Source organism: Nicotiana tabacum, chromosome 7, assembly GCF_000715075.1.
Source record: "Nicotiana tabacum cultivar K326 chromosome 7, ASM71507v2, whole genome shotgun sequence".
Lineage (NCBI taxonomy): Eukaryota > Viridiplantae > Streptophyta > Magnoliopsida > Solanales > Solanaceae > Nicotiana > Nicotiana tabacum.
In genome coordinates, this window is record NC_134086.1 from 95278423 (window position 1) to 95293816 (window position 15394).

At 33.7% G+C, this 15394-nt stretch overlaps 1 protein-coding gene across 1 annotated transcript; it reads right to left on the bottom strand.

The window, feature by feature from the left end:
• Positions 1 to 9480: 9480 nt before the first annotated feature.
• LOC107812092 (putative WRKY transcription factor 12) lies at positions 9481 to 14047 on the bottom strand. The gene is made up of 4 exons (XM_016637126.2): positions 13600 to 14047; positions 13226 to 13299; positions 12321 to 12482; positions 9481 to 9739 (listed from the first exon to the last, which is right to left on the bottom strand). The coding sequence occupies exons 1-4, from the start codon at positions 13906 to 13908 to the stop codon at positions 9577 to 9579; spliced, it is 708 nt and encodes a 235-aa protein (XP_016492612.1). The 5' UTR covers positions 13909 to 14047; the 3' UTR covers positions 9481 to 9576.
• Positions 14048 to 15394: the final 1347 nt, after the last annotated feature.

Genomic DNA, 15394 nt, shown 5'->3' on the forward strand with positions numbered 1-15394 from the left:
AAACTTGCAACTTGGAGTTTTGTGAGCATTATGTCAAAGGGAAACATACAAGGGTTAAATTTGGTACAACGATCCATGATACTAAAGGCATTTTGGATTATGTACACTCTGATGTTTGGGGTCCTTCCAAAACACCTTCATTGGGTGGGAAACACTATTTTGTAACCTTTGCTAATGATATTTCCTAAAGTGTGTGAGTGTATACAATGAAGAGGAAAGATGAAGTGTTGGGAATTTTTCTCAAATGAAATATGATGGTGGAGAATCAAACAGGCAAGAGGATCAAGTGTATTCTCATAGACAATGAAAGTGAATACAAAAATGATCATTTCAATAAGGTCTGTAAAAATGATGGCATCGTTCGACACTTCACTGTCAGACATACAACACAACAAAATGGAGTGGTAGAACGTATGAACCAGACCTTGCTAGAGAAGGTACGGTGTTTGTTGTCCAATGCTGGCTTGGGCAAAGAATTTTGGGCTGAGGCAGTTACATATGCATGCCACCTCATTAATCGTCTACCATCTGCCGCTATTGATGGCAAGACACCATTTGAAAAATGGTATGGAAAGCCCGGTGTAGATTATGACTCTTTGCACGTGTTTGGCTCAACTACATATTATCATGTGACATAGTCAAAATTGGATCCAAGAGCAAAGAAAGCTATTTTTATGGGGATTACTTCTGGAGTCAAAGGATATCGCTTATGGTGTCCTATGACAAAGAAAGTAATATTCAGCAGGGATGTTACCTTTAATGAATCTGCTGTGGTAAATAAGGTAACAGAAGATACCAAACAAAATGAGGGTGCTTCTAAGCAGGTGGAGTTTGAGGGAAAATTTATTTTTCCTACACAAGAAGCAGAGGAGGAAACAAATGAAGATTATCCTCTGGAAGAAGAGCCAGTAGAGAGGGAGATTCCAACTCAGGAACCTCAACAACAACTTGAATCAATAGCAACCAGCAGGCAAAAAGGACAATAACAAAACCTGTTTGTCTTATAGAGACAGTTGCTTCCGCCGCCTCAATTGTAGCTGATGATGTTCCTACCACTTATAAAGACGCAATCCAAAGTTCAGAAGAAGATAAGTGAAGGATTGCCATGAATGATGAAATACAATCCCTTCATCAGAATCATACATGGAGATTGACCAATCTCCCGAAGGGAAAGAAAGCAATTGAGTGCAAATGGGTATTTGCAAAGAAAGAAGGATTTCCTAACCAAGAAGATGTTCGCTACAAAGCAAGATTGGTGGCCAAAGGATATGCTCAAAAGGAGGGAATTGATTACAATGAAGTGTTTTCTCCAGTTGTAAAACATTCCTCCATTAGAATTATGTTGGCTTTGGTAGCACAGTTGGATTTGGAACTAGTTCAGATAGATGTAAAAACTGCATTTTTACATGGAAACTTGGAGGAGAAAATCTACATGACTCAGCCAGAAGGATTCAAAGTTGCTGGAAAGGAAAATATGGTGTGCAAACTTGAAAAATCGTTGTACGGATTGAAACAATCTTCTAGACAATGGTACAAACGATTTGACAAGTTTATGTTGCGGCAAGGGTACAAGAGAAGCAAGTACGATCATTGTGTGTAATTGCACAAGCTTAAAGATGGTTCCTTTATATATCTTCTCCTATATGTTGATGATATGTTGATAGCTTCCAAGAATTCGGAAGAAATTGATAAGTTGAAGATTCAACTGAAGAAGGAGTTTGAGATGAAGGATCTGGGTGAGGCAAAGAAAATTCTTGGCATGGAGATAATAAGAGATAGACGTTCAAAGAAACTCTGTTTATCTCAGAAAGAATATTTGAAAATAGTACTACAACGTTTTGGCATAGATGAAAAGACTAAGCCAGTTAGTACTCTACTTGCTCCCCATTTTAAGCTAAGTACTACTATGTCGCCAAAAGATGAAGCTGAACGAGAGTATATGTCAAAGGTACCATACACAAATGCTGTTGGTAGCTTGATATATGCAATGGTCTTTATGAGACCTGACATTTCACAAGCTGTTGGAGTTATTAGCAGATATATTCATAATCCAGGAAATGAGCATTGACAAGCTGTAAAGTGGATTCTACGGTATATTCATAATACTGTAGATGTTGGGTTAGTTTTTGAGCAGGAATGCAATCAGTCTGTAGTTGGATATTGTGACTCAGATTTTGCGGGTGACCTGGACAAACGAAGATCAACTACTGGTTATATGTTTATTTTTTGCAAAGGCACCAGTTAGTTGGAAGTCTACTTTACAATCAACAGTTACTTTGTCTACAATAGAGCCAGAGTACATGGCTATTACAGAGGCTGTGAAGGAGGCAATTTGGCTTCAGGGGTTGCTAAAGGAGCTTGGTATTGGACAAAAAAATATCACAATTTTTTTGTGATAGTTAAAGTGCTATTCAATTAGCGAAGAACCAAGTTTATCATGCAAGGACGAAGCACATTGATGTTCAGTATCATTTCGTACGAGAAATCACAGAAGAAGGTGGAGTCACGGTGAAGAAAATTCATACTACGGAGAATCTTGCTGATATGCTGGCAAAAGTGGTGACTGCGGTCAAGTTTCAACATTGTTTATCAACATTGTTGAACACTAAAGATTGAAGATGAAGACACAATCAAAATTTGTTATTGAGAGAAAATTGAAGATGTGGAATTTTGCCAAGGTGGAGTTGTTGAAATTGTCAAAAGTCCCACATCGGTGAGTAACAATTTTGAATGAGAATTTTTCCCTATAAAAGAGGCCTAATGTTTAGGATTAAAACACACCTCTCATTTGCTTCCTCATCTTCTTAAGTCATTTGTATCTTCTCTTTTTAGTATTATTTCACTTGTATTTTTGGAGTGAAATAAAATATTAGTTGTGTCCGAGGAAGTAGGCAAAATTGGTCGAACCTTGTAAATTCTGGTGTTCCTTTTATTGTTATCTTATTGTCTTATTTATTATTTAGTAACTGCCATAATTTTTGGTATAGTAGTTGTGACTCATTCACACTATATATATTTGGCTTCCGCAACAGTCTGGACCTGATGCTTTATGTCTTTATTGGACTAACTATCTTGACCAACTTTTGCCTAGCTTGCCCAACCCCAGGATGATTGAGCTCACCAGTTCTGATTACTAGTTGGAAAAAGGAATTTTTACCTTTTATAGTAAAGGTTAACACCTAATTTATTTTAAATAAATACCATTTAAAAAAATTATATTCTATAGATACCTTTTGATGTTTACAACAAAATATCTAATTTTGATTACCTCCTACCCCTAAGCCACTAAATACGCTATTCAGTTACACTATTTTCTTTCTCTCTCTACTTTGATACATGTCATTCTCTTCCCCATTCCCTAAAAACACAACTGAGGGCTCCGCTCCGCCGTCTTCTTCCTCTGTTTCTGTTTGTCAAGTCTCCTAAATGCTCTCTCATTTCATCTCCAAATCCTCACACCTCCTACTCTTAATCCTGCTTCCTTCCAAAACCCACTTCTTAAACCCTAAACTCATTTCCACTATACCCTCTTTTCCTATTCCCAAGCCATGTTTCTTCCCCAACAACTCTCATTTCTTCTCCACAGGTAACATCAACAATGGCAAAGATTCAAAGCCATCATCTTCTGATTTGTGGAAACTTTTTTCTGAAACTGATCAATCACTGTTCAATGAAGATATAGAAAGTGTTGAGGGTATACAAACGCAGGTTCTTGATGATGGGCCTTAGGATAAACAAGAACAAGAAGAGAGTGGTGATGTGTTTAAAGAAAAGGGTGTTGGTGGAGGTGGGGAGGATGAGATTCGCCGAAAATTAGAGTTTGTTCTTGAACAAAGACGACGGAGTTTGGGGCTGAGCAACTTGATTTTCTGTTAATATATTTCAATGTATTTTCAACGTATCACGTTGTATTTTCATGTATTTCATTGTATTGTCTTTTTTTCATTGTAATTCAATGTATCTCGCTGTATTCCATGTATTTCATTGTATTCATTGCCTTTTTTTAAATTGTATTTCAATGTATCCCGCTGTATTCTATGTATTTCATTGTATTCACTGTCTCGTTATATGTCATGAATGTATTCATATGTTTTTTTAATTAATATAATTTATGTATTCAGATGTATTATATAATTTCTTTGAAGATTGCTATGTTTTTGGGGTATTTTTCGGTTGAGAATCTTTAATATACAAGGAAATACCAAATTTGTGTGTTATAATTGAGTTTGTTGAGTTATATTAGGAGTCTATTATGTTAATTGATTCACTTTCCGTTTAAAAACAGTGTAATCCCCTGTTTCACGCTGTGAATACAGTCGAATACAATAATTTGTCCGACTGTAATCCCATGTTTCACGCCATGAATATAGTCGAATACACTCGAATACAACAACTGATTAGCTGGACTTCCCTGATTCATGCCTATTTTTGCTATTGTATTCATGAATATAGTAGGTTAAATACATCTAATACATCTTATAACAACAAAAAACGTATCTACAATTCATAATATAGCAAATGGTATCTATAGATAGTTAATTACCGCTAAAAGATAGTGCTTTATGAAAATTTCTCTTAGAAAAATTACCACTCTTTTTATAATTTTTTCTCTATAGTTTACTAAGTGGTTCAGCTTAAGAGTTTGTCTATCCTGTCGAACTCCTTGAGTTGGCCTACTATATTTCTAGTCTAAGTTTTAGGGGAGAAATTCAAAAATAGCCAGATTTACAACTGGTCGTTCAAAAATAGCTAAATTTCAAAAGTAATCGAAATTTAGCCACTTTTCATGTAAAGATAAATCTGAGTGAAAACACTGTTCAAAACCCGAAAAATACGCCAATATATTATACTGGAGTTCTAAGCATAAGTATGCTTGAATTCCAGCATATTATACTGAAGTTTCAGGATAAGTATGCTGGAACTCCAGCATAATATGATGGAGTTCTAGCATAAGCACACTAGAACTCCAGCATAATATACTGGAGTTCCACGAAGTATAATTGTCCAGTATAATATACTGGAGTTTGGAGCACCGACACTCCAGTCTCCAGTATATTATACTGGAGTCAGCAAAGTATACCGGTCCAACATAATATGCTGGAGTTCATATATAGGTGCATCGAACTCCAGTATATTATGTTGGACCGGTCTCTGTTGCAGCAAAATAGTGGCTATTTTTTATTGACTTCATAAACGCTGGCTATTTTTAAATGACCAATCCGAAAACTGGCTATACCGTGCTATTTTTACAAGTTTTTAGCTATGCTTGGGCCTAAAATGTTCTAATTTAGGCTATGACGTGCCCCTCCACACATAACATGAAGATTCCCACTTTGTATGAATCAGGCACATAACATGAAGATTCCCACTTTGTATGAATCAGGTCCCCTTATTTTCCAATATTCATGGGTTTAGTTTATAATTATGTGCATAGAAATATAAAGACACATCCCGGGATAAGTTTAGACACGTTGCTGGGGGCATATATTCTACAAAATGAGGAAGAGGCATGGGCGAAGTCATATGTCAACCACCCTTCATCGGAAAATAACACTGAGTATATATGTAAAATATTAGGTATATAATATATATTGAACACTCTTTGTCGAAGAATTTTTATTTCTTTCAAGTTTGAACACCCTTAAAAAAATTTCTGCCTTCACAAGTGGGAAGGAGAGTCATATACTTAACTGGGACTAGATGCGGGTTCAGGCGTGAACAGCTAATTCAACACAAAAACCACTGCAAGGTACAATCCTATGCTAAAATTAGTTTACAAGACGAATTGTGATAATTGGATGGTAATTCTTGTTAAAAATCTTGAGTACGCCACTAGGAGTGGCACCATGATAATGTTAGTCACTAGTTGCCCCACTATTCAACAAATTTTCTTTGCGATACAGCAGAAGTTTTCCGTTAATAACAAACCAAGATGGTTCGATAGTCTCATAAATACTTCCTCCTCCGTTACTTGTCTACAGTGGACTATGCACTGCACTTAAGAATTAGTAAACAAAATACATATTTTACTATAATATCCATAATAATGATACTTTGGACTTTGAGCTTCCCTTAAGATCCTGTTTTCTTAGGATCAATGTTTTAAAGGGAGGGCGTGAGGCGAGGCGTTTTACCTCTGACGAGGCGAGGCGAGGCGAGGCGAGGCGAGGCGTAAGCCATCTGACATGGGACGTAAGTCCCACGGATTTTTAAATTTTATTAATTTCAAGAATTTTAAGATAGTATAAAATAAAAAATAATTATAAAATTACATTAAAATCACAAAATTATAGCAAATAATCTATTTAAAATATTTATAAATTATAATTCAACTATGAATAATACAAAAAGTATGACATATACCATAATATGCAAATTAGCTGCAACGCCTTTACAACTCAAATATCAAAAGTAATGTATTCGATGCGAAATCTTATATGTATCTCTTAATGAGTAATGAATCTTGAAAGAATTTCGATATCATAGTTTGATTTTTTTAAATACTCCTTTTATTTAATATGTTTTCTATTTGAACGAGAATTTATATAAAAATATAATTCACAATTTAAATATGATTCTCTGGCATCATTTATTTTTAAGCTTCAACAAGTTTATAAAGTGACACATAATTCACTATACTATATCATGATAACTAATTATTTGTAAATAGTTACTAGTTAATACTAAGCTATTAAGTTAATAAGTATTGTATCTCCTAAACGTAAAACAAATATTTAGAAAATAATTATAAATAAAATTATGGACTAATATAATAAAGACATAACAAAAGTTAATAAATAAATAGTTTTAAATAAAAAATTTATTTAAAAATCTACTATCATAGCAGCCTTAGTAGATAACATGCAATAATTTTTATTTTAATTATGACATAAAATACTCTCAACTTAATGATTTATGATTAAGAAAAAATAATTTTGAATAACCAACGATTTATTGAGAAAATTTGAGGATCTACAAGGTTAGTTACACACAATTGCATAAAGTCCTATTAGGCGAGCCCAATACGCTGGGCGTTGGGCGCGTCCGGGGCATAAGCCCCGATGACCGAGGCGTAAGTCTTACGGAACTAAGCCCCACATATAAACCGGGAGACGTTTTATGAGTGCTCCGCCCCAGAGCGAGCCCCGAGCGAGTCCCAATTCTGCCTTTTAAAACAGAGCTTAGGATCTTCAGTGAAAACCGTTCCACGTCTTTGTTGAGATTTCTTTACCTCCGAATACTTAAATATGTGAACTTATAATTAGTAACTGGTTTTCCAAAATCAAGAACCACGTTACTTAATCTGGAATAGGGAACAAAGCATCCACGTTATACTATACTACTCATGAGATGTGTAGGTAAATCTATGGATTACTTGAACTAACCATTCTTTTCTTCTTCTTTTTTTCTAGTTTAACCATTTGTTATCGGACTTGTGTCAATATGCTCCCTATTGAACATGATTGTTCATTCCAAAGGATCTAACCCGAGACATCTGATTAAAACAAAAAGAGATTCCAATCTCACGTATCCATTAGTGGTTACAAAGTTCAACAGTTCACTCCAACTACTTAGCAGCAATTACAACACCAGCATCATCTTGGTCAAGTTTTCAAGTGCAATTCATTTAGATTAATGGCATGTTTTAGGATTCGTGAGACTCCCAATTCCTATAACAAGTTCTTGTCTAATTGAGGGATTGAGATAATGCTTTAATCAACGCCTGGATAGTTTTTTCCTCTACTGGTCAATACAAGAATCACTAGATTTATGACGTCTCAACTTGCCCAAAAGTCCTTCTACCCAAAAAAAAAAAATCCTTATTTTTCCATACAGTTACTTTGAAACCAAACTTCCCTCATATTCAAAGATGTTTACTACTTAAGATTTGCATAATCATTTTGAGCTTTGACTTTAGACTATCACTTAATTCTATGTTTTCGTGATGCCTAAGGAATCTATCCTAATATTTGTTTTTCCTAAGAAGAGCTGATCATATTCTTGGTACTGGTTAATGGTTATGTTTTTGTTTTTTCATTTTGTTTAAATTTAATAACCAGAAAGATATTTAACCCAAAAGACAATGACCGTTAGTATGATGGTTCATTCCATTAGATGTAGTAGGTTCTACTTCAACTGACCAAAAGAATCACCAAAATAGACCATTAGGAAAACAAATGTTAATATGGTTGCCCTAATTAGAAATCCTTATTCTTCTTAAAAAGAAAAAGAAAATCTAAGGGAAAAGGTTTCATAATTTTTTAGACGTTTACTTCAACTCTAATATCAAGCAATGTGTGTTTCTTCTGTAGTATAAAGGTACTCCCTCTCTAAGTATATTTAAGTTGCAGATATTACTGTTAAACATCATTTTCTTTAAAATGCAGCTTTTCCTACCAAAAAACTCATGAATATGAATGATGACTTAATTAAGCAAAACAAGCAGCTATTACAGGTGTACTTGTAAAATTTGTTCAACCATCGACGTACATGCTAATAATGAATCCAACACTAATATTTGGATGTTGTTGATAATAATCTCTAATAAAAGCGTCATAAAATATTTACTTGATAAGGGTGCGTTATTTTGGTATGGGAGAACAAGCAACCCTATAGAAATTTGATTTCTCCCCCTTGCCCTAGCTATCGCACAATGCAAATGTATATGTATTCACAAACTCTAGAATTGGCAAGTTGTGGTTGTTAATGATGATGTCCATCTCATTGAAGAAGTATTAGGCATGTGCCTAATAAGAGTTTTCTTTGGTTTGGTAGCCAACCTTGTTGACTTGGTTTGGTTGGTAGCCAACCTTGTTGAATTAGTTTGGTTTGGTAGCCAACCTTGTTGAATTTCTTTGGTTTGGTAGCCAACTTTGTTGAATTGTGAAAAGTGTGTGTAAATTGTCAAATATGGTAGGCTTTAGAGAGTGAAACTTTGGCTATAAAAGGAGAGCTTCAACTCTCATTTCTTCACACCAACAAAGAGAGAAAGAAAGAGTAAGGTTTCACAGACAAGGTATAAGAAAATAGTCTGTGAGGAAAATAGAGAGTGAGCGATATTGTAGTGAGGTGGGAATATCAAAAGAGGGTTATTTCTTTTGAGTGTTGTAGTGGTCTTTGGAGTATTTACCTCCGACCTACAAAGTTGTAAAATTCCTTACTATAGTGATATCAGTTGCTCCTCTCGGGGTCGTGGTTTTTTTCCCTTATTCAGAAGGGTTTTCCACGTAAAAATTTTGGTGTCATTGTTACTCTTTTATTCTTGTTAATTACCGTATCTCGGTGCTACATTATTATTCCGCTTTATTACCGTGAATATTATTTTGGTAAGGGGTTTATTCCCAACATTTGTCTCGTAGACGTTTTCCTTTTAATATTATTGTTGACATTCACAAGTGTCTCTTCGTCAAATTTAACACGTTCCTCAATGGAAAGTCGAGCGAATCGACTGTCACCTTCCTCCATGCTCCTTTTAACATCAACATGAAGATAGGCACAATATAATGATTCGTTGTGACAATATATGGTTTGAAAGAGGTACTAATATGGTATATACAGAATTAATCTCTCGTATTTCTAGAAAGAGGTGAAACAATCATGTTCTGAAGAGTTTGAATCATCAGAAGGAGAATGGTTATGTCTACCTTCATAGGTTGTTATTACCATACGGCAATCTTCTGAAAGTCTTTCAACTCTCTTCTTCACTCGGCAATTACTGTGTGTACATCTATAGTAACTCCTACAATAACAAAATTATATATCTGATAAGCGAAACATTTTAAATAACAAATCAGAAATTGGTTGAAACAAAATCAGTCAAAGAAACAATTGTTACACCAGTATGTAAATAAGCATTGTACAAGCAGAAGATCAATAATTTAACTAGGGGTGTACATAAGTCGGGTTGATTCGGATTTTTTAATTACCAAACCAAACAAATAGTGTTGGGTCTTTAAATCTATAAACCAAACCAAACCAATAAAGTCAGGTTTTTCAATCTCGGTTTTCTCGGTTTTTTCGGGTTTTCGGGGGGTTTCCTGATAAAGTCTTCATAGTACAAAATATGTAACTTGTGCTCCAAATATTTCTTTAGTTTTAGTAGGATACAACTATATAATGTATTTTTCAAGAAAATAACACAATAATCCGAGATGAGTCGTAGCATTGTACTAAAATATTCAATAATAAAGATAATAAAATCGCATAAAGATAATATTACTAATTAATACGCCATAATAAAAGCTAACATAATCTAAAAATACTATATAGGTCATGCTAAAATAAGTACAACTAATAAGTATAATTATACAACTAAACACTAAAGAAAAAGATAAACTAAGTTATGCATATTACTAATGCAAAATTAAAAAATAGATATCCAATATTATTGTCAATTCTAGTGTTGAATTGAATTTTATTTATTAGTATTAGTATTGATTCGAACTCTATTTGATATTCTACCTTTATGGGCTATAAAATTAGTGTTGATATGAATTTTTTTTTATTAGTATTAGTATTGATTTGAAATCTATTTGACCTTCTACCTTTATGGGCTATAAAATTTATTGGACCATCAAGAATATTAAGTTCAAACTTTAAATAATATATTTAAAGATTAAACTGTGAATAAGTTTAAGAAATATTTACAATAAATATTTATATGTATAAAATATTTTTAAAAAATTGTATAAATATACTGTCGGGTTGGTTTGGTCTCAGTTTGACTTTTTTTTTTAGTTAAAATCAAACCAAACCAATTATGGTAGGGGTTTTTTTCCAACACCAAACTAAATCAAACCAAACCACAATCGGGATTTTTTTTTCGGTTTGACTCGGATTATCGGTTTGGTACGATTTATCGTTTTTCTTTGTACACCTCTAAATTTAAACTTTTGGGTTAGCTATATATACAATATGCTACATGCCAGTTTTCGAGCATATGATCGGGAAAAATTACACCCGTAATTTGATTTAGGAGTTGGTTTACATTATTAGCCTTAGTAAAAGGTATTGGACAAGAATTTTCTATAAAATACTTAATTTCTTTTGAAATGCCTAATTAAGTTGCATTGCATGTTAAAATGTGCAGTGAGTATACATATGCAATTTTTATTCTATTGATATGGTCATACTACTTTTGCACAAATCAATCAACATAGTCAAAATCTATGTTGAGCATATATAATCAAAATAAATAAGTGCTCTCTCTAAAAAGCTTAATTAAGCTTTTGAATAAGATAGTTACACACTTCAACATGGTATCAGAGCTGGCAGCAGAGGTCCTGGATTCGAATTTCATTGTCACTCATTATCAAAAAGAATTTTTACGTACTTGGCTCATGTAAAAGAATCAAGCCCGCACGTGAGGGAGGCTCTCTCTAAAAGCGTAAGCTTTTAGATGAGATGATTACACATTTAAACAATCTAGAGAGAGCTTTTCGTCATAATTCGACTGATCTCCCAAAAACCATGAATATTTATATCCGCATTTTGAAAATTAGTTCGTTCTCCCATTTGCAAGGTTTGAATTGAACGAAATATATTTGAACAAGTGCATCATTAAAAGACTTAGTTCTATGGCAATCGATACCTAAAGCTAATTAGCCAACTATATATAACCAAATTTCTGTCTAACCTTGTTTAGGCCATAATGTAGGAAATATGAAATACAAGGTAATTGGAAAAAGAGAAAAATACTCAAACAAATAAAGCCAAAGTACAAAAATACAAAAGGAAGCAGAGAAAATAATGGTTAGAGGAGAACTCAACAGATATAGATGGACCATCCCTACTGTCAACACTCTCCCACTACTGGATATAGAGTAGAAGTAATAATACCAATTTAAACATTTCTTGTACTTCCCAAAACTATATGTAGGCACACGATCATTTTCCATTTTCTATTTTAATTTAAACTTGAAAGAAATTTGGTAGTATGAAATATTAGGTTCAGTGTCCAAATTGTATCATCTTTCGAGAAATGACAACTAATGCGAAGCTGGGAAAAATTAAATGTGGTTGCTATTTTCACAAAAAATTAAGTGTAGGAGAAGGAATTAAAGCCAAACAAATTTCCTATACTTTGTACGATAAATTTAAGTCTTTTTTGGGGAAAAAAGGATCTATTGTCTCTGTTAGTCCTTTGAGCCGAGGATCTCCCGGAAACAATATCTCTACTCCTTTTGAATAGGAGTAAGGTCTATGTACACTCTATCCTTCCCAGACTTTACTTGTGAAGTTTTACTGGCTGTTGTTGTTCTTTTCGGGGGGAAAAAGGAAAACAGAAGAAACTGGTAATTAGGGCAAAGATCATTAGGTACCTGGGATGAAGGCTGTTCTTGACAACTTTTTGACCATATTTTCTCCATTTATATCCATCATCAAGAACATCAATGTCACTCCTTGTTTGGAAACAAAACCTTGGTTCTCTTAGCTTTCTCCTTATCTTCACCTTTCCTTTATCTGAAGATGAACTTTTCCACCTACACGTTTAATTAGAGAACCCAATGTTAGTAATCACTTGAGTTCAAATAATATATACAAAAATATACAGATACTTCTGGTAGCAAAAAATGAAGTCTAATCATACGTGTTGAATCTGATGAAACACATGTGGGTAAAAATAGTTGAGCATTATAATATAAGTGGATGTAGCACTTTGTCCTTCTCAAACTGCACTACACCGTCCACCACATAGTACTACAAACCCACAGTATTTATACACATGTTGAATATAATTAAAGAGCCTAGAGACATTACATGAAATTATATGTCTGCCTGAATTCCTAGATCTTCGTAGATTCTAATCTAAAGCATGAAGAAACTTCTCTAGGGTATTAAATAGTGGGATTGAAAATAGAGGAGCAAAGACTGCTTTTTTCTCTTCAAACATCCGTAATTTACTGGTCTGACTAATTTGAATACGCTCACCGCCGTAGGAAACCCATCATGAGTTGAGAAGTTTTAGTGCTCACCACTGAAAAAGAATTCCATATTCGGGACTCAAACTTATGACATCATATTAAGGCTGAAGAATCTTTTACCGTTTCCACAACAAACTTAGACGGTTCTTAATTAAGAGATATCTACCATTCAAGGCTCCATTCCTTTAGATTCAGATGGAATGAATTTGTAAGCATGAAAACTATGCCCGATGGTGAAAGACTAATAGAACATTTTATTGTCATTTTGAAAATAACTCAGAGAGATATAGAGGGAGAGCTACCATGAATTGTTACCCTCGCTGGCATTACCGCTGCAATTTTCGTCATTAACAACCTTGGGATCTAGTGTTTCCACCTATGTAGAGATGATCCATAGAATACACACCATTAATTAATCAACAAAAGAGATGAGCACAAAGTAAATTAAGAATAAAATAGAGAAACCCTAAAAGAGATATCGGAATATTTGATTGTGTTATATCACAAAGACAAGAAGCTTGTATTATTTTTTTCCCATATGATAGTAGTGGCTGGATCAATTTGCGAGCATCTGATACTTGCTATCTTCCATCAATACAAATATGTCGTGACTTTTGTTCATCAAAACTTAAGCAGATGAGATGAGAAGAAGTCTGTAAAACAACCGAATAATTACCTGGTCATTATTCCAAGAAGGTCTATTGACAAGTTCATTGTGGTTAAACCCTAGGGCACTGCTAATGTTATTCGAGGCGGCAGCAGCGGTGGCGTTTGTGGTGGTGGTGGGAGGCGTAACGGTGGTGGCGGCGGCAACTTGAAGAGGCTGAGGTATTTGAGAAGACAGCTGTGAGTGTGAGGAAGGAGGAGCTAAGAAGCTCATCATCTGGTTATGATCTGCAAAGTGTACAAATCCCAAATCATGAGGTGCTGAGAAAGATACTTGTAACTCGTAGTTGTTTAGCTCCCTTCCTTCACCCCTTTCCATTGTCGTCTTTAATCTTTTTATTTCTTGATGTTTTGAACAATTTCTTCTGTTGCTGCTGCTTCTCCTTCTTCTAATGGATGTATTTTGGTCAATTGCATGTATTCGTACACCGTGTGGGGCTTCCAGAAGAATATTAGTGTTATTTCTTTCTCCAACATGGGATTTAAAGTTCTCTTCTGGTCAACTAGTAACGCTAAAAGGAATGTTTGTAGAAAATATATAAGCATTTATTTATAAGGATTTTATTGATATGCACGAATTATGTAAGAATTGTAGTGTAATCAATATGGTTTAACATATTATATTTATTAGGTGACCTTCTTACTACTGTATAGAGATTTTCCTAGAATTATCTAACATAAGTAACATTGTTGTATAGATATTAATATCTTGCCCAGCCATGTGCATACAACTTAAATCACCCTCTTCCAGACAATAAAAACTTACTCGTATCTGATTTCTCTAATTATATAGTGCATGCCAGGTATTTGCACATATACTTTTCTCATTTAATTATGGCAAAATGAATATTTAATTTTTCTTTACTAAATTACTTAACCCTGATAAATTTATAATTTTGTATAAACATTAGAATAATTGCTCATAAGTATTTACGTTTCAACGTTGTCTGAAGTCTACCTACAGTACAAGAATAGTGTTACAGGTCCATAGCATTATCTAGTAGAGAGGGAGATATCAGAGGATAAAATATATTGATAAACTTGAGGAACAAATAACAATGACCTCTTATTAAGAACAAAAGAAAATTAGAAAAAAATAATCTGATAGTAGTAATTAAGAAGTATTCTGATTAAAACATAGGAATAATATTTGGGTTATGAACTCTTTTGTATTTTTTAAAAGTTTCTGCTAGTGGACCTTTTTTACCTTATGCCTCATAAAACAATGTGAAATTAATGTTTTACTACAACTTTATATCTATATACAGTCCTTTTCTTATAAAGAGCTAAACAATCTTATGGAAAATTGGTACTCATACATTTGATGGATCCAATATAATATGGGATAGTTCTGCGGGATAAATTTGGAATCGCCTGGTAACGTATGAAATAGTCATTTATTTCTCTCTGTGTAATCATAAATCATAAAGAAAATTGAAAAGTTGAACTAATTTGTTAGGCTAGCTCTCGGTGGAGTTTGATAATAGCAATTACTTTGGAACTAAGTATATTTAAATAATCATTGTTATTGACTTATCATGCACTAAACCATTTTTAAGCGCTTTTAGTTTATTCATCGGAAGTCAATTAATTTCTTAATTAACGTTATAACCATGAATTATTTCAGCACATCTTTAACAAAAGTTTTTGTGTAATTTCAAAATATGACAGAATTCTTTTGTTTTTTCTTTCTGCTTGCAAATACTTGTCATTAACAAGATTACCATAATAATCAAATTTGTTTTAACCTAATCCATTGTGCATAACGTTGTAAAATCACCGATTGGCCACGGATTTCGCTTAAT

Bases quoted from the DNA above. Each gene is read 5' to 3' on its own strand.
- LOC107812092 (XM_016637126.2), bottom strand. From the start codon at position 13,908: ATGGAAAGGGGTGAAGGAAGGGAGCTAAACAACTACGAGTTACAAGTA. The intron at 12,483-13,225 runs GTAGCTCTCCCT...TTAAACGTGTAG, and splicing joins AGCGAGGGTAACAATTCATG to GTGGAAAAGTTCATCTTCAG. The intron at 9,740-12,320 runs GTACCTAATGAT...TTGTTATTGTAG, and splicing joins AAGAACAGCCTTCATCCCAG to GAGTTACTATAGATGTACAC.